The following is a 20,720-nucleotide window of genomic DNA, read 5'->3' as shown; positions in this document are numbered from 1 at the left end:
GAACTGCACACAGTACTCCAGGTGAGGCTGCACCATCACTCAATACAGTGGCATAGTCACCTCTTTTGACCAGCTCGCCATGCTGTATTTGATGGACCTCAGGATGCGTTTTGCCCTCTTGGCTGCTAGGGCAGACTGCTGACTCCTATTGAGCCTACTGTCAACCAGCACCCCCAGACCACATTCTGCAGGGGTGGGGTCCAGCCACTCCTCTTCCAGTGTATACTTGTGCCTGGTGTTACTCTGTCCTAGGTGCAGCATCTGGCATTTGGACTTGTTGAATTTCATCCCATTAATCATTGCGCAGTGCTCCAATCTGTATAGATCCCTCTGCAATGCCTCTTGTCCCTCAAGAGAGGCCACAGTACCTCCCAGTTTGGGATCATGAACAAACTTGCTAGCGGTGCATTCAACTCCTGCACCTAGGTCATTGATGAATATATTGAACAGAACTGAGTGTAGGATTGAGCCCTGAAGAACACCACTAAGGATGGGTCAACAGACAGAAGTAGCCCCATTCACTACAACCTGTTGAGCTCTGCTCTTCAGCCAATTCTTCATCCAGTGCAGTTGTGTACCTGCTCATCTCACAGCCAGACAACTTGTCCAAGAGGGTGCTGTGAGGGACTGTATCAAAAGCCTTACTAAAATCCAGAAAAACTACATCCACCACCTTCCCTTCATTCACTAGGCAGGTGTCCTTATCGTAGAAGGACATCAAAGGACTTTTCCTTAGTGAACCCCTGTTAACTGTGCCTGATGATTGCATTCCTTTAAATTGCAGTCCTTTAAATGCCGTTCAGTAGTACCCACTATGATCTTCTCCATAATTTTTCCAAGTCCTGAGGTTAGACTAACAGGTCTGTAGTTCCCTGGTTCTTCTCTCATGCCGTTCTTGTAGGTTGGACTAACGCTGGCTAGCTTCCAGTCAGCAAGGACCTCCCCAAACTTCCAAGACTGTTGATAGATGATCAAGAGGGATCCTGCTGTAATATCTGCCAGCTCCTTCAGAACACTGGGATGAATCCCATGAGGCCCCATGGACTTGTGAACATTCAGCTGATGTAGCTGGTGCCTTAAAATTTCAGTGTCCATAAATGGACACTGAATGGCCCACAAATGGACACAAATGGTTCACTGTTCCCACACTCGTGGTCCTCCAACTCAGGGAACTGGGCAGCCCAAGGTCTATTATTATAAATAGTATAATACTAATATAATTGTATAATAACGTTATATATTAAATATTATATGTTTATTATATTTATACTATATATTATATTAATTTTTATTATTATTATTACTAAAGACTGAGGCAAAAAAGAGTTGAATGCCTCCGCTTTTTCTTCTTCCTCTTGTTGTCTAATTTCACTGTAATTTCTGGAGTTGCACAATTTCCCCACACAAAAGTCACGAATGACTGCAGTCTTGTTCTCAGATTTGTCTCCTTGTACACAGATTCCTGTGCAGTAACTCCTTTTCAAGAGATTTCTTCTTAGAACGCCAGAAGAACCATAAATGATAGTCCCTTTGTCTCTCTCCAGAAATAGCAGCAAAATAAACAAACTTGAAAAATAGGTATTTTAAGCAGACACTTTGCACCTGCACCACTCTTCAATTTGTTTCATCTTATTCCTCATCTGTTTTCTGTCTGTTCATATTACTCTGCAAACTTCATAGTGAGTTTTTCTTATTTGTTCCCTGTACAGATTCAAAGCAGTCAGCATATATTAGCATCAGTATACCTCTTTTCTTAAGTTTTATTTTTTGAAGTTGTACTAAAATTTCAGTAAACATGGTTGAATAGCTCATGCTCTGAGCTTTTATTAGGGTATTCTGTGTTACAGAAATCCTGGAGAAAGCATTCTCTGGTAATACAGTGTGTGGTTTCACCCTTTCTTCTCTCTGTTTTGTGTTAAAGCAGAAAATCTCAACACTCTTGAAAAACTGGGGCGTGTATTTGAACAGTTTGTACTGTAGAAGAATATTTGGAACTTGTATCTTGATTGTTCTTTGTGAACAATTTGTTCACATCCCATGACACTATTTATACTCAGGTCCAGATACCAGTTTGCTTCCAGCATGCCAATAGGGTATTTTTCTTTTGTTCCTCTCTTTCCCTTTAATTTAAAATGTAAGTTTCACTCTAAGTTGCTGTGAGCACATGGAAATTGGAAAGGTATCTTTAGATTTACTGTGTCTTCAAGGTGCCCTTAGTGCTGGAGATGTCTGTAGTGAGCAGGAAAAACAAAGCTTCTGTAGAGAACAACCGTGGTAGAAAACGGGAATGGAGGCTGAAGGGGAGATTCTGCCTTTTGCCAGAGAAGGACATGCTTCACTGTCATCGTATGGAGAAAGGAGGACTCCATTGCTCATATAGGGCATTTTAACTCATCAGAATGCCAATTAATGTTGTGATTAATTTTGATATTATTTTTTTTTAGCAAAACCATTTCCAAGAACATGGGTGTAGACCATTATACTTTGCCCTGGTTATGAACAACAAACCAGGCCTTCCAGACTATGCACCATTCACATCACAGTATTGTATTCAAGTCTGAACAAAAGTTTTTTTATTTATTATTTTTTTATTCAAATTTTTTGAAAGAATTAAATTCTTTCGATGTGTATAACATAGTCAAAAATACAACCATTTTTTCGTATTTATTCCCTAATTCCTTTTTATACTTTTTGCCTTTACGTTTTTAAATATTTGTAGTTCTTTTTAAGCAGCAGAGTCTAGAAAGTGATACTGTTGCAACTACTGCAGTGAAATTTGCAAAAAACTTGAGTTCTCTGCATTTTGGTTTGCAACTTATTTATAGTTTTAGAGTAATTAGTGTACACTCTAAATCGTACTGACTTTTCACACTTGGAGAAATAATTCTTTACTTGATAATTTGAGCCCTTTTTGCAGGAAGCAGATGCTACAGTATGTCAAAAAGGCATACATCAGTACTATGGATAGGAAGGTGTTACAACCAATAATTGCCCTCAGATAAATATTTCTTGTGTAGGGGCAGGGCTGAAGCAATATAACTAATGCATACGTAGGTTTGCTTAATATTCTTTGACGTTGTAATAATTATTTGTTGCAGTATATTATTGGATTATTGTAAGCATAAGAAAGTGGGCTTGTATTTTATTCTTTGTACATCTGTATAGCATGTGCTTTATACCTACACACAGTACCTGTGCATGAACATTTACGCAATTGTTTTTTGGATGCTTTGTATAACAGAGCCACAGAGCACAAAAGGATTGTTAATTATTGGCTGAGGTACCAGCCACAGAGTATTTATCTTGTAAGCAGCTAGGCCTTGGTGGACGCTTGTATTGTTTCAGATCTGTCTCCCCTCATCTGGAGCATTCTCCTCATTTGTTACTCATCTGCAGGCGCTGTCATAGTTCGCAACAGCTGTGACCATAGCTTCTTCAACATTCTCAACCAATTTAGAGGAAAAAATGGGGGTTTATATTCTGGCTTTAAGATCAGTCAGTAAAAGTACATGGGTTTGGGATTTTGTTTTGGTCGGTTGTTTTTCTCACTTCACATTTAATTCTAATTTAGCACCTTAAGAAATAAGGAAGTCACAAAATGTTTCCAGAGCAATTGAGGTTTCCTTGCTGCAACTTCGTTACTTGTAATTGTAGAGACGTTGATATGTTGGCACTGCTTTTTTCCTATAGTGACATCTCAGCAAGCTCAAAGATGAAATGTAAATTCTCAGTCTCCCATGGGTATGCATGTCAAAGTCAATTTTGAGTTTCTTTCCGTGAATTTCTTGCCTCGAATTTACTCAGAGGCAGTATCTAACAGAAGGAATGTCTAATGTCATCCTCTATTAAAATGCAATGGAGTCTATTCCAATTATTATTTTGCTCTGTATTTTTGAGGAAAACATTAATATTTTTTGGTTTTGAAAAAAAGTTGCTCCAGCAAGAGGATTCTTAGTGTTGTTAGAATGTATGTTTGTGCCTACCTATATGTGCTTGTGTATGTATGTGCACATTTCCATATATATGTGTAAAAGCTTTCCTGTGGGAATCTTTGGAGGAATAGTTATGGAGCTCTCTGAGAAATATATTCAGTGGCAGTCTTGCTATTTCTCTGTATAAGACATTAAACACAGCTGTCAATCTGTTGGTGCAATTTGAGATCATGGATATTTTGCAGTCTTGATTGCCAGCTCTCCAGAGAAATGGTTAGGTTTCCTCCCTGTACTCCTCCCACTTGTTCATAGTTGCCTAAATCTAGAGCTGGAAATTGTCTTAGTGTTTTGTCACCGCCCTGAGCAAGGCAATATCTGGGTACGTCACAGTGACGTTGTGAGGTATCATCCCAGGTTGACTAACAAGGAATGCATTTCAAGTATTCTTATATAGTTGCCGTTTTGTTCTAAGGCTGTTAGTCACAACAAATTGTTCGTAGAGTACCAGGGCAGCTAGATGTTGAGATTTTTAACTGCAACCTGTAAGTATGAAATCTGCTGTTAACTTCAGTGAGCTGATGGTGAGTAACTTCATTGCCCTACTCTTGTCCTTTATGCGTGGTTATTTTACCTGTACTGCCTCATTTCTAACAAAAACATGTTTATTTTATTAAAGGGATGCTATTATACTTTGTTTCTGTCTGCATTTCTTCTCACTTGCAGCTCAAGAAGTTCATAAGAACTCCAGAGATCCCTTCAAAGCACGTGAGAAACTGGGTCCCCAAGGTCTTGGAGCAGCGACGGCAAGGCTTGGAGTTGTACTTGCAGGTGAGTCTCCTCTCAGCACTGTGAAAGTAAAAGTGGCGTTGATTTTCAGAGTGATAGTATCCAAAGCATTTGAACATATAAAGTGGGGTGTTTTACTGATTTTAGAGGGGCAATTTTAGAGGGGGGAAATGAACTACTTACCGGCTCATTACTGATTTGTGTTCACTTAGCAAGACTAGCTGCTAGAAATCCAGACTGTTTTGCCTTTTTTTTCCTGATTCTGGCAAAAGCTGCTGACTGACTTTGGCGAACCTCCTAGTACCTCATTTTCCTACGCCTAAAATGGGGAAAATAATATTATTCTTTCCAAAGTTGTTCTGACCATACCTATCAAAAGTGTTGCAGAAGAGATACAAGGAGGCTTTATTTAACTCATCTCTATTTAGACAGACTAGGGAAGAATCAACTCGTCAAATTCATATTCCCTCTACTGTATCTGATATGCCTGTATCTGAAATGCCTGTATCTGAACTGTTCATCTAGTTGAAATGCACCTGTCGTCCCATATTCATCTCAGTTGGTTTGAGAACTTGCATTTAAAGTCCCAGATTGTACCTATTTGGGTTCTGATTTTACTACAGACTGTAAAAAGAGTCTTCAGGAGTGACTGAGATATACAGGCATCTAAATATACCAGTGATAAATACCATGCTTTTTTAATAAATGGAATTTTCACTCTCACCATGATTGCTTTAAAAAACCGCTGAGGTGTACTTTCACAGCCATTTCTCTGGTGACAAAGTCAGATTAAGGCATTCCTCTAGATGTATTCCCAGTTCACTACACCTTCAGCTGTACTGATGCAAGTGCTGTTTGATTGAAGGGCATCATAGAAACGATCCGAGTCAAAGGATAGTTGTTTTGGGAGGAATGCAAGAGTGAGAGTATTCTATTTTTACTCAGATCAGAGTAGTAAAAATAGTAAAAATTTCAGAGATCTTATTTACGCCGTTATCCACAGTTGCAGTGGCACAACTGGAAGAATGGTGAACTGCAACATCATGGACAGTGAGCTGCATTCATAGAAAATAGATGGTAACCTGCACCATTCAGGAACCTCCTTGATTCTCAGGAAGATTTTGTTAAAGAAAACTGCTTATGGAGGAGAATAGAATTACAGTGTGACATGAGACAGTATTAATTCTGTTATAAAACTTCTAAAAAATTTGTAAATAATGAGAAAATCACAACTCGGATTTTGTTCTGAGATGTAGGGAACATTTCAGGCAACGTGGTTAATTTTCATTTTTTATTTTTAAATATTTCGTTACTATTGTTAAGTTGAAAAATTGAATCCTTTTTTCCTTCTTGCTCTATCATATTTATAGCATCATTGGCATCTAAAAATTACATTTATTGTGTGGGTGAAAAAACATTGCGGTTGGAGAGACTTTGGATTTGAAAAGGAATGGGGCCTTTTTGGTTTTGACGGTTGTCAGCACAGCTTGCTCCATAATCAGTATGTTTTTCTCTTAACGGCCGTTTGCTGTGAATTTTGGTGTTTGGGGTTTTTTTCATCTATTTTCATACAACTGTATTTTGGAGATTATCGCTACTAAGGCACATGTACTGATTTCTCTTATGACATTGCTTTTGTTAAAAAGATACAGGGGTAAATTAGTTAGCGTTTTTTAATTGCTGAGAAACTTTAAAAGAACATCTCCCCCTACTGGAAGAGTTAGCCAGCTCTTGATCTTGTATAGCCTTGTACATTTAATTAACTTTACCCCTCTTCTATCACCATTGGCTATCATAGGGACATGCAGTGGTTTAGACTGGAAGGGACTGCTGGATGTCATCTGATAAAAGCATGACAAGCCTCTAAGTTATTTCCATACTAATGTGCATACTAAATTAAAACAAGAACAAAAATAATTAATATTCTTGTCAAAGTCATTAATTTCTGTTTCTGCTGCAAGAAAGCAGAGCTAATCATCCATGAAATTTTAAATTTTAAAATAGTAAGAGCCTGATTTTAGGCAATTAAAAGTTCATATTAAGGCACTTCACTTATCTGAAGGTTTTAGTAGTGCCAAGCATTTTCCAAGACATGTGTAGGAACATGCTACAATTTCAGAAGACTTGATCAGTTTTTAGTTTAACACCATGTATATAAAACATTGCAAACATATTTTCAGGTGATACTAATGAGAGTTAATCTGTGAGAGCAGTTTGGCTACTGCCATCACTAGTCAGTGGTGGTACTAGTAGCCAGCTGCTTGTGCAGCTGGTAAACTATTATGGAGTCATGGTAGTCATTAACGGTTTTTTCACAGCCAGCCAGAATCTCATGTAGAGATTGAGCATTTACACAGATGTTACATTCAAATTCAATATATATTCATTTCTCATTATTGCACTTTGCACCTTGAAAACCTGTACAGGCAAGAAGCAATATGCCATGCAGATAGCAGTCAAATACACAAAAATATCTGGTATTATGTAATCATTTTGGCTTCTGAATATACTTTTAATTAAGTAGTCTTCTATAGTAAATGTAGATAACAATAATGATGTGAAATCAGAGTAGTAGAGTCAGTCTGTATCAAGTAGTAAAGAAAGCAAGAAATTCTTCTCTCTGAGCCAGAAGGTGCTGCATTTGCCAGTACCTTGTTACTTTTTTGTGACCTTTTCATGATGAAAGTGCCCTCTTAAATGCTTTCAGGTTGCTTTCACAGGTTTGTTGTTTCTTGGAATGGATGAACAGAAGCTCAGAAACATTTCATTTTATCTTTCTGAAGAATAGCAAAATTATGAATAAACCATATATTATTAAATGGTGAGATACAAATTTTCTTAAATTTTTCAGTATCCACTGTTAACTAATATTCATCAGATGGCTTATTTTTCTCTTGTCTTTGAAAGGTTGAATGGGGATTTTTTCTTGTTGTAATAGACCAACTTTCATGGAATTGTGAAAGAATAATTTTTCTATATTACTTCTAAGTGACTTTCATATTTTACATGTTTGGTTGGAATTTACAACTTTAGTTTTTAATACCGTGGAACAGTTGACTAGTAAGCACTAGTATGTGTAGTAATTTAGCTGCATGTATAATAATAATACCAGCGTCCTTGTGAATACTGAGAACAGTCAACTGACTGACAAGAGGAAAGGAGGAGTACATTTAATTTATTAATGAGGAAACAGATGCAAAGATAAGTGAATGACAGACTGTGGACCCAAATATTCAAGGAAATTTTTATGAAGCAATAAGCTATTGCTCCTGTAGTGATCTGTTGTAACTGTCTCTGTGCATGATATTAACCTATAGCACACAGGACTTGGTTGAGCTTGAGCTGATTTAGTCTCCACTAAATAAGAAAATCCCTGTTACTTACAGTGGAAGAGGACTAAGCCAGCTCTAATTACCTTGTGGTGGCTATCAATTAAGAGTTACCATAAATCAATTAGTGTGTGATATAAATTCTGACTTAATAGGTACATTTTTGTATATCTGAGTTTGTAGCTTGGGATGCGTTAGAGGTGAAAATGCAGGTGGTTTTGATTTAAAATTTGTAAAATAAGTCATTGGATTGCACAATTGCTGACAAAAATCTCTCTGGTAGTAGTATTAGATTGCACTAAGATGTGAACTTAGCTGTGATTTGTTTGTAGTTATGAAATGTCTTCTCTTGACATGTTTCCTGAAGAATTTGGGTTTGAGAAAAGGTAGAGGATGCAGATTTGAGGCAGCTAGTTGTGTAGGGAGACTCTAATTGGAGAAGGGCTGCCAATTGGACCTGCATTGAAAGTCTGTGAGTCCTGATAGTATGTTTGTGAGCCTGGAGAAATATGTTTGCTTGAAAGTACCAGAAGGTAAAGACAAGTGTGGAAGATGATAGGGCAGACTGTTAATCAACATCATAGCTTCTGGGTAGTGGCTGGTGGGTTGTTTTTTTTAATCCACTGTATAATCTTGGACTGACTGCTTATCACAAAGCAATACAGAAATATGGTCCGCTTTGGAAGTGTATTTAAAGGGGATATAGGTCACTTGAAATGCTCCCTTTTGCACAGTTCTTGTTGTGTATGAGTTCAGTAAGTCATCTTGTGGAGGGACCAACTGAACAGGTAGTTGGGGTTTTATTTTAGCTGTTGAAGAGATTGCTGGGATTCCTAAGGGCAGCACTGAGGGACCTTACCTAATTGGTTATCGAAGCAGCTGCAGCTGCGTTGTCAATTGGATCAGTATTTGTTACAAATAGATTTTATATGATGTACTCTTGGAGGAGCAGTTTTTATGGAGCTTATTTCCAGTGAATTGGTAATGGGGAAGAATTTGATCTAGCCACCGGCTCTCTAGTGATTTGGAGTTAGGTCATATCCTTGTCCCAGTAAGCTGACACTGGATGTTATTGCCATCCAGTCTCTCTGCCCCAGGGACTTGCCCTTTGACAGGTCTGCCTTTTAAAGTTCAATGGAATAGATATTTTCTAACCCCCTTGGGCAGAAGAAATCTCATCATTTGCTGATATCATCAGTCCAACAAGATAACAGGCGGCGTTAACAGAATTCACTGTGAAGTGGCACCCACACCTCAGCATGCAACTGTGTAGCTCCTGCTTGTCTTTGCTGAAGTGATTTGGTTATGAGGAGAGATTTTGGAGGAGGCCCATATTTTTGATGAGCTTCAGGATACTAACTCATTTCTTATGCTCTGGGTGACCTGAAGAAATTCTTCTTATGACTGGCAAGACTAGTATAAAACAGGGCTGTAAGCCTTCTGAACTGCTCTGTATGTATGTAGGGTCTGTATGTACATATGTCTCTAACCAGAGTTATCATGTAGAGCTAATATTTCTCTCAGCTGAGGTCAAGAAAACATACTTGCCTTTTATTTACTCTTGAACTTTTTACAAAGAGAACAGTCCTGATTCCTGGAGATAAGATTGGTTAAAGTGCTGCTTGGCTGTGAGACTTGAAGACTTGATGAACTTCAACATTCCAGCAGTTTCAGGAATCCAAATCTTCAAAATGAATTATGGAGTTTATGAAACTGGACTAGAGATTTGTTTTCCATTTAAGGAAATAATCTGGAGATCTGAGAAACACTTTGACCTATATTTCAGTATTCTCCAAAATGCATTTCTCTTTAAAAATATTTTAACTACCAATCCTTCCTGAAAAAGATAAATAAAACCATATCTGTTATGATTTTGCTCTTAAGAAAGTAGAATCCAATCCTGTACTCCTTAGTTGTCTTAGTTTCCAGCAGGGTGGAGTTAGGAAAACAGGGGATGGAGTTATGCATAATCTGTAGTTGCTTTATGAGTAAGTTCATCAGAAATACAAAGGAGAAAATCACCCATTATTATATTGCATTTTTTTACTCTTTTTGGGGAACAGTTCAACAGCAACTGCAAAAAAAAATGAAGACAAAAGAGCTATTTCTGCAGTTAGTGACTGCAGAAGGAAAACTGTCTTACAGAAAATTTGGCCCGAGGTCTTGTTTCTTCGTGGGCCATGATGATTTTCTTTAATTCCTTCAGTAAGTGTTGATACTAAATTCCGTGTGGTCAAGTTTAAATACATAAATAAATTGCCTTTTCTGACTGGGCAATGGGTATGAACAAATCACTAAATCTGGTTGGAAGGATTAAATAACCTACCCTAACCCTAGAAACAAAAACCCCTCTGATTTTAGTCATCAATCCAAATTGTATTCTAAAGCTTTTGAAACTATCTTCTTCTAAGTTGGCCTAGTTGTGGGCTGTTGCTTTGTAAAAGTTTTAGATTCAATTAAAAAAATTAAAATACCAAAAGGATCTTTTTGTTTATTTGGAAAGCAACAGAGCATTTCAGAGCTAATACAGCATTCTGTATTGCAACTGAGGATAAGAATCTTCTGATTTCTTTTGAGTGTCAGTCATAGCCCCTTTTCGCTATCATTCTGGGGAGTGAGATAATTTGATTTCTCAGGGTTTTTTACCTAATTGTGAAAAAAAAGAGTTTTCCATCACCTAGTGGGAAGTTTCATTAGTTCTTCACTGCTTAACTGATTCAATTTCTGTTTGCCTCTTGCTATTCTAACAAGGAGGAATGGGAACTCAGTCATTTATAACCTTGTCTGTCCAGAAGACTGGAGAGGTCTCCACTCTGATAAAAGCCGTCTAGACTCCTGATGTCAGTCTGCAAGTACTCCACATTGTGCATTGGCTAGAGTTTTGCCTTCCAGTAGCTGAATACTCCTCCTCTGTAACTGTAGCTGAAATACTGCTTCAGAGCTGTCTGGCTGGAGTAAGATGAGAAAGTGGGGAAAATAAATCCGTGGTGATGCACAGGATTTTTCACTGTTTTCTCTTTGTGAAATGGAGGAAAAAATGTCCCAAGGTAGTACGTAAAAGTCAGCCTGAGCTCTGCTAGGCAGAACAAGAGCTAGGATTTCATATAAAGACAGGGAGATTCGGCTTGTATGATGGTTGAAGCTGACATAGCTCTCTGGGATCAGAAGCGATCTGTAAGTGCTTTCGAAATGGGACAGTTCTTGATGTTCCAATATCAATATTAAAGAAGAAAAAAATGTATTACCTGTAGTGATAGACATTTTTGAACAACTGCTGTTGGAGCTATGTAGAAATATTGAGATCTTTGTGTGTGATGTGTGCACTTCTATAAGGTATTTGTTTGCTTTTACCCAATAAAAATAAATCAAGTTGGTTACTATTTAATTCTGGAAATGTAATGGTGGAATGATCTTAGAACTATTCAATGATCATTCAGCTATTCAAATTTTATTTCTGTGTGGTTCACATTCATCACATTTATCCACTCGGTCAATGTTAACGTTCATTACAATTGTTCTTCCTTTATATTCTCAGAAATGCATTCTGTCTCAAACATTTCATTTTTACTGTGTACCTGTGTGTCTTTGCCAAAGGGCATTATGAATGCAAAATTTTAAATTGTTTTAAGGGAGGACTGGAAAGGTTCATGGAAGAGCAGTTTATATAAAACATAGAAGGTTCTCAAGCTGGAAATAACTTCCAAGGCTGCTAGAGTATTGAAGGAAAATGTCTCATATGTTAGTCTTGCTCATTTATACTCTTCCATTTTTATACTCTTGCCATTTTTGGAGATAAGATTCAGTGCTAAATGGTCCTTTGGTCTGAACCATTGTGACCTTTCTTATACAGTCCTTAAAGTAATTAAACACATAGTTGTGTTTCAGCTTGTTATTAGATTTGATTAAACATTAATGTGTTTTCATGAACTGAGCCCTGTATGTATCACAAACACTATTCTTAAAAGAAAAAAGATTGACTCATGCGGCTGGGAAGACATGGTTGAATCCTATTGATATAATGAAGAGGTATGCAGGTCAGATGCCACTGTGCAAAGCCACTTGTAAAGGGTAATGCCATTTAAGACCAAATGCTTTACACATGAGAGGTAACTGGCTGTATATTTAAAAGCTGAACTCAGAGGAAGAAATTTTAAGCTCTGAAACTTTTGTGCAAAATTTGGGCCTGTTTTTGTTCTTCTCCACCTTATTCTGTGCATGAAAAAACCTGCAAGTTTTTTCCCACTAGGCTTCTGGTCAACCATTCCCCATATCTGAGGGAAGGAGCTGGATAGAATTTACTTTGACTTCCTTATGTCATTCATTAACCACCACAAAGATTTCTGCAGAGGCAATCCTTCCCTTTGTCCTGTGCGTGCATTTGCTGTTGGAATCTATTTCTAACTAATTTAAGACCAAATTGGCTTATTTGAAGAAAAGTCCAGAACAGATGCTTATCTTCCTGATTGCTGTTTCTGGAAAACAGTTTTGTTTTAGATACAGGTGAATACATTGGGAAGAATGAGTTTAGTGTGCAAGTAAAAGTTGGCTTCCGTGAAAAAAAGGTTTAACTGATTTTTTGCTGGAAAGTCTGTTGAGTCACCCACATCTATTAATCATATTGAAAATTCTCTCCATTATCCAAAATTATTCAGTGTCTTCCTTCTCTAACTCCATTTAGTCTGTAGTAATCAAGGTTGAAGTGTACCAGTAAGGAGCTCTAGAAGCAATGATATGGTAAGTATAAAAAGGCAAAATGTTCTTTGTCCTCATTAAAGATTGTGAGCAGAGTGTTAAATAATATTAATGGCTGGGATTGTCAGTACTTAACAGTACTTTCCTAGTACAAGTGATTTTATTGATCGATACAGTCTCAATGTAACAGGGCAGATTATTCTACTGATTTTATCGAAACCTTAACTAAGTTTGTTAGTGTACCACATATCTTTAAATAGATCTAGATGATGATGTAGATTAAGAAAAGCAGACCACCATCCATCTTTTTTTGATCAGTTAATAACTTAAATCCATCATTGCTGCGACCAGCTCTCTTAAGATTCTGTTGTGCATACATGTTTCTTTGGTGGTACAGATACATAGCTGGTTTTAGATGACTGTGGATTTTAAAGAAGTGTGCTTGACACATGCAGGATTGCATATTTGGTAAAAGGAGATGGAAAGCAAGAGAAAACAGGAAAGCAAAATAATTCTGTAGATAATTTAGAGAAGAGACATTTATTAAGAGTATCTGGAGAGGTGTTTTCTGCACAAATATTCCAAGCATTTCTCAGGCATGTTTCGGAAAATTACCTGGTTTATGTTTTAAGAGTTACATTTTTTGCTTTTCAAGTGGTGCTACATTATGGTTTATGATTCATATCTTTTCCTTCATCTTCAATAATCTGTTTGGTTTTGCTGTATAGAATTGTGCTGCATTAACTTCTCTCTCATTTCACTTTTATGTGTTAGAGCTGATCAAAATAAATTTTACTCAGTTAAAAGCAGAATTTACATTAGAAGTCATGACAGGTTTGGAAACCATCTCTAAGTGCTTGTTCTGTCTTCATTATGCTGTATATCATAATGCTGCTGTATCACATACTTTTGCCCAAGTTAAGATGAACATCAAACAGTACTAATTGTGCATTTGTATACAGTGAGAAATGGTCTCTATCATGACCTGCATGTGCTCAGAATAACTGTAAGATATTTTATGAGGAGGGAGAAAGAAATCAAGTTCTTTGCCTAATATGTTGCAGCCTGTTAAAGTAGAAGTATATTAAAGATAGGATATTAAAGAAGGATATTAAAACTTGAGTGCTGGTGCACTGCTATAGTCACTATAGTCTGATTCCTTCTAGAGCAATACAAAGTGTGAGATACTTATTTCATTTAGCTATGATGAAAGAAAAAAAGGGTCACCTTCCTTTCCTGAAGTCAAGTCCTCGTTTTGACAGGTAGGCATTAAATTTTCTTTTTCCTTACTAAATATTTAATAGAACTGTATCTGTATCAAGTCTGAACTTCTTTTCTTCTAGGGAAAAATAAATAAGTCAAACAATGTTTGTCCATTTATAGTAAAGGAAGGAAGGAGAGAGCTGTAATTCCTGCAAAGAGTCTTTATTGTCATGACCTGAAGTATAGTAGAAAGACTCAGTTTTCTCTATCTTTTTAATCAATCTACAGCATTCTAAACACATTTTCATTTCCTGCTTTGTGTTGTTCTACATAAGCTAATTCTTATTTTTGATGTACAAATTACTTGATTTTTTAAATTGGACTTTTGAGGCAAGATTTAAGAGCTTTTACTTCAAAATTAATCTGTAAAGTTAATGAACTGTCAAATAAGGGAAAAACTTATTTTCTAGTGAAAGAATATTTTATTATTGCATATATAGTGCAACACACTATGTTCTGTTGTGGTTAACTAACTAAATTAGCATGCAGTTTAGACCTATGTCTGCCAAATCATTGTCTTTATGCAATCTGATAGTATACATTTGCTCACACTTTTTGTGACTGAAGACCAATCATTAATATTCTTTACACATTTATAAAGTGCACATGAGGGCTAGAGAAAAACGTTCATGAAGAAGTGAATAATTCTGTCTTTATAGCAAGATTTGAATTTCCACATAAGACACAGGCGACGTTTGGAGGTGAGAAGGAAGGAAACAAAATAATGAATATATGCTGAATAACTGAGTGCCGTCCATTCTGTGCTTTGGATGAACTGATTCTGGGCAAGGGGGAAGTAATATGGGATCATACTACATATGTAAGCACATTAAATAAATCCTTACGCATAAGGAAGCTGAATTAAAGTTTGATACATGAATCTGACAATAATTCACTTTGAAGTGTGCCATAATAATTTTAATGTTTTTATCTAACGTTGTTTATATAATTTAGCATAGGCCGTTCTGAAGGGAAAACAAACAAACTAAACAAACCAAAAAAAACCCAACAAAAAACTGTGGAACTAATCACAGGGTTTTACCAGAAAGACACTGAATTAAATAAGCAGTAATTCTTGAGCTTCTGCTTTAGAGATGTTGCAAGGAAAGAGCCCTTTGCAAGAAGGGCTGCTTAAGCAGGAAGTAAGAGCTAGTCCATCAGTAGCTAAAAGAGGTAAGCAAAGCAGGAGATGACTTGTCTTCCTCAGATAGGTTGTCCAAAGGTGGTCAGTGAGCCTTCTCCTTTGGTCCTGCAGTAAATTGGACTCTACCACATTAGATGCAATTCCGTTGTGGGTGTTCCCTTTTCTTGGATTTTATGCAATATTGCACGTCTCCTTTCTGAAGGATATGTTGAAGGATTTCAGAGTGAACTAAGAGGAAAGGGTCCTGTGCTCATGGGTAGCCTAGGAGAATATCAAATGCTCATTATCTTCTGCTAACGTTGTCTGTCTCCACACACATCAGCATTGCTTGCCTTTATTTTTCTTTTTACCTGCTTATTGTCTCTGTAATCCAAATATAATACCGATTTAGTAATGTGTAAAAAAGTTCATTTTGCTGAAACTGTTGATTGTATAATGTCTTGACTGAGACAGACTTGAATTTAAGTGCAAATACATTTATAAACAAATATGCATTACTGAATGATGCCTAAATTTATAATTCTGATATGAATTTTTCCTGTTGACTTTAAAAACATGGACATTGACATAAGAAACTTTCATAGAGTTTCTTATGATAAATGCTATGAATTATATATAAGAAAATTTTCAAGAAGTATTGATACAAAAATTGAGGTTTGTGATGCAGTTTCTTCTTTTTAAGTTCTCATAACTATCATTGTCTATATCTAATATACTTTTTCTTCTGTAGATGAAAAAAGTTTGTGGAAACAAAGCGTGAAGTAGAAGTAGAACCTTTAATTTCATTAGGCACGTTGTAACTGGTGAAGATTAATGTATATATATCTCTTGCTAATTCTTTTCAATTACTCAGTTCATATAAATTCCCAAACCTTGTTAATTATGCTGAAGTCAAGTGGTAATTTTTAACAGTATTTCCACAGCAAGGGAATTTTCCTGGTCTAACCTTGCCCTCCTGTAGAAACTCTCAGCAGATTAGGCATTCTGACTCTAGTCCATTCATTTTCAGCACAAGCCTAATTGCTGCCGACTGCCTGCCACAGGTACCCTGGTTATCGTACATTTAAGGGATGCAGGTTCTTCTGAGAACAAATAAGGAAAGATTAATTGTTTGTTTTGTTTCATCCCAAGAGAAATGTGGGAGCTTAATCAAGAAAAATAATTTCTGCTGTTGATTTGGCTTATTTGTGGAAAGGGATAATTGTGTAGAGGCAGGCATAGAGCTATGCATTTTGAAAGAAATTTTGCCATTTACCTACTTGGGAGGCAAAGATACAGCAAAATTAATGTAACACAGCATTGGAATTGATGGGGATGGTTCACATGTCTCATAGTAAGTAATTTGGCTGCTGGGCTTTTATTTGAACCAATATTGCTAGGTGGTATTGTCATTTGTTTTGTCTGCTTCTTTGGATATCTAATCAAGGAGACAATGGTAGGGGGAAAAACGCTTTTCCAAATTGTCCTTAATTGCTAGAGCACGAAGTAAGCTAAACACTCTGGTATTTCCAATTAAAGAACTTGTTTCCAGCAAGCAGCATTAAATCTATCTTTCCCAATCTGATAAATAAGCTATCAAAGAGTGGAACAGATTAATTGAGAGCAATTAGTTGAAAGCTCAGTATAACAGTCAGAGTAAACCAACGTTATCAATGAATGCAAATTTTATATAAAGCAATAAGAAGCACTGATGCAACAAAATAGAGTTGAGAGTAACCACTAAGCACAAAAGAAAATTTTATCCATGGTAGAGAAATTAGTCTTGCTTGTTTCCCTTCACAACAAAAGCACTAAAAGCTGTTTCTTTAGAAGACCTCTTTTACCAGGATGTCAAATTGTATTTTACACTTTACGTACATTTGTCCTTCAACATGCAGGAAATAACAGACATAGGAAAATCACAAATCCTACAATTCAGGTGTGACCACAAGATTTACCTGCAATTGCATCTAAAGCTCAGGAAAGCCCTGCTTATACTACAACATTTGTGTCTGTTACTGTATAGTTGACATGGTAATCTCTACGTGTGGTTTGGTTATGTTAATAACCAGTAATCCCTGTGTTTGGTAGAGATGTAACACGTTGGATTTTGATCCCTCCTTAATACAGGTGGGTGTCCCTAATCATATGTATCTAGACATTTTTGATGGGTGTTCCTTTCTTCCAGCTGTCTGTGCATGCCAAATGGTATTGACCCACATGGTGTAAGTATCATTCTGCACGTGGGTCCTCTGGATATTTCCCTTAATGACAAACCGTAGGAAAACCACCTGGATGCTCCTCTTAAGTGCCAGCCTTTCACCTTTTGAGCATGAGTGTATCAGCATGAGGAGAAAACCTCTCTGTCACCTTTGATATTGAAATAAATTTATAAGCTTTCAGTATTAGTACGTTCAAAGAAAATATTGCATGTTGCTTCAGTTGTTGATACTTGTGTATATAAGGCTTTCAAGTTACTCCATCAAAAAGGTAGGAGAGGATACATGTTGCCTGTTACACACTAAACAGACTAATTTAAGCTGGCAGATCTTTAAGGATGCTTTCCATAGAGCACAAAAGATCTCAATCCCAACATGTAGGAAATTGGGTAAGGAAGGCAAGAAACCACCATGGTTGAGCCAGGACCTGCTGGTCAAACTAAGGGGTAAGATGGGGCTACACAGGAAATGGAAGAAGGGACAGGCAACCTGAGAAGAGTATAGGGATGTTGCCCGGCTGTGTAGGGATGAGGTCAGGGAGGCCAAGGCACAGCTAGAATTGGACTTGGCAAGGGACATAAAGAAAAACAAGAAAGGCTTCTACAGGTACATTAATCAGAAAAGGAAGGTTAAAGAAAATGTACCCCCCCTAATGAGCAGCAGTGGGGAAGTTGTATCAATGGAGGAGGAGAAGGCGGAAGTTCTCAATAATTTTTTTGCCTCAGTCTTCACTGGCAACCCCTCTCCTCCTAGCTCTTGTGTTGATGGCCCACAAGTTGAGGATCCAGGTGACAAAGTCCATCCCACTATAACTGAAGACATGGTACGTGATCACCTAAGGAATCTAAAGATATACAAGTCCATGGGACCTGATGAAATCCATCCCAGAGTCCTGAAGGAACTGGCTGATGAAGTTGCAAAGCCACTTTCCATGATATTTGAAAAGTCCTGGCAGTCAGGTGAAGTCCCTGCAGACTGGAAGAAAGGAAACATCACACCCATTTTTAAAAAGGGTAGAAAGGAGAACCCTGGGAACTGCCGACCTGTCAGCCTCACCTCTGTGCCTGGGAAGATCATGGAGCAGATCCTTCTGGACGCCATGCTTGGGCACATGGAGGACAGGGGGATGATTCAGGACAGCCAACATGGCTTTACTAGGGGCAAGTCCTGCCTGACTAACCTAGTGGCCTTCTATGATGAAGTGACTAGGTCAGTAGACAAGGGGCCACATATGGATGTGATCTATCTGGACTTCTGTAAGGCCTTTGACACGGTTCCTCACAACATCCAGCTTGCCAAATTGGAGGGATACGGATTTGATGGGTGGACGGTTCGGTGGATAAGGAATTGGCTGAATGGTCGCACCCAGAGGGTGGTACTCAATGGCTTTAAGTCCAGATGGAGAGCAGTGACAAGTGGTGTCCCTCAAGGGTCCATGCTGGGACCAGTACTGTTTAACATTTTTATCAAAGACATAGACAGAGGGATTGAGAGCACCATCAGCAAGTTTGCAGATGACACCAAGCTGTGTGGTGTTGTCGATACACCAGAGGGACGGGATGTCATTCAGAGGGACCTGGACGGGCTGGAGAGGTGGGCCCAGTTGAGCCTCATGAGGTTCAACAAAAGCAAGTGCAGGATTCTGCACCTGGGAAGAAACAATCCTCAGTATAAATACAGACTGGGGGATGAGGTATTAGAAAGCAGCCCTGAGGAAAGGGACTTGGGGGTGCTGATGGACGAGAAGCTGGACATGAGCAGGCAGTGTGCACTTGCAGCCCAGAAGGCCAATCACATCCTGGGCTGCATCAAAAGAAGTGTTGCCGGCAGATCCAGAGAGGTGATTCTGCCACTTTGCTCTGGTGAGACCTCACCTGGAGTACTGTGTGCAGGTCTGGAGCCCTCAATATAGAAAGAACATGGACCTGATGGAGCGGGTCCAGAGGAGGGCCACCAAAATGATCAGGGGGCTGGAGCACCTCTCCTATGAGGACAGACTGAGGGAGCTGAGGTTGTTCAGCTTGGAGAAAAGGAGGCTCCGGGGAGACCTCATAGTGGCCTTCGAGGGGGGCCTACAGGAAGGCTGGGGAGGGTCTGTTTACAAAGGCCTGCAGTGACAGGATGAGGGGCAATGGTTTTAAGCTGGAGAAGGGGAGATTTAGATTGGATATTAGGAAAAAGTTCTTTACCATGAGGGTGGTGGAACACTGGAACAGGTTGCCCAGGGAGGTGGTTGAGGCCCCTTCCCTTGAGATATTCAAGGTGAAGCTCGACGAGGCCCTGGGCAACCTGGTCTAGTTGGGGGTGTCCCTGCTGACTGCTGGGAGGTCGGACTAGATGACCTTTGGAGGTCCCTTCTGGCCTGGACCAATCTATGAATCTATGAATCTATTTCTAAGTCAGATTTTACAGAATTACCTTGGTTAGGCAAGTTGTATCACTGCTGTGCATGTTGGCATCACTCACGTGAACTGACAGCACAAATACACCAGCTGCCACAGCTTTTAAAACTGCTCTCTTAGAATAGCAGTTTGTGTGGTGCATCGCTGGCCTTTACAGCAGTGACGTGGCTGGAGTCTGCTTTTGTAGAATTACAGTTTTAAAATGGTTGGATGAAAATCTTACTTCTTATGCTCTTGCAACCCACTGGGTATGTCTATTCTAGGAAAATGAAAAGGTCAGTGATAACTTTCCCAATAAAACATTCTGAGAAAATGTCATTCCAGTTATGTGTGTCTGACTGGGGGAGTTCATCCTCCATTTTTGAGCATCTTATTTTTTATTTCCTGAATATCATCATCAGTAGGGAAATACAGCATTCGTAACTGTGATAGTATGGTGTCATATCAGCTCATGAACTGACGATAACAGACATACTACAACAGACATAGCACTTTGAACACAGGTCATTTACAGTGTTTTTCTTTATATCCTTGCTGGCAAGTGACTAGTTCTATTGTGAGTAACTGTGGTTTTCTGAGCAGCTTCCCTGTAATGTTGGCTTCTGGCAAATGTTCAGAATGTCACCAAGAAATCATGAAGAAATTAGATGAGTGAAACCTCTTCCAGTTTCTCCAGATGTCAGGGCATCCAGGTCTCCAAGTGCGGTTTTCAGCATGGGGTCCAGCCCTCACGCCTGGTTCAGTGGGGAAGATTCCTTATGTAACATTTCAAAAGCACTCATAAAGCCACAGAAGGAGCAAAGACCATGCACAGGATTCACAATCTTGCAGCCACCAGCATTTAAGCAGCTGTCTCTACATTATCCTATCAGATGTTTCTCTGTGTATTTAGACTCAGTCAAGGTCATGCAGTGATACGTGTTAATAGTTTGGACAGCAGCAGTTGTATAACTTCAGGATATCAGGATATGGAA

General features: G+C 38.4%; 1 protein-coding gene across 2 annotated transcripts in view; it reads left to right on the top strand.

The window, feature by feature from the left end:
- The window catches only part of SNX24 (sorting nexin 24), a 95,638-nt gene that overhangs the window by 49,646 nt on the left and 25,272 nt on the right, over positions 1-20,720 (top strand). For both annotated transcript variants that reach the window (XM_074166238.1, XM_074166239.1), the window contains one exon: positions 4,656-4,760. In XM_074166238.1, the coding sequence (XP_074022339.1) occupies positions 4,656-4,760 (105 nt within the window). The remainder of the gene's footprint in view (positions 1-4,655; positions 4,761-20,720) is intronic.

This window comes from Numenius arquata, chromosome Z (genome assembly GCF_964106895.1).
Source record: "Numenius arquata chromosome Z, bNumArq3.hap1.1, whole genome shotgun sequence".
Lineage (NCBI taxonomy): Eukaryota > Metazoa > Chordata > Aves > Charadriiformes > Scolopacidae > Numenius > Numenius arquata.
The sequence above is the reverse complement of the archived record's forward strand: the minus strand, read 5'-3'. Positions and strand labels throughout refer to the sequence as shown.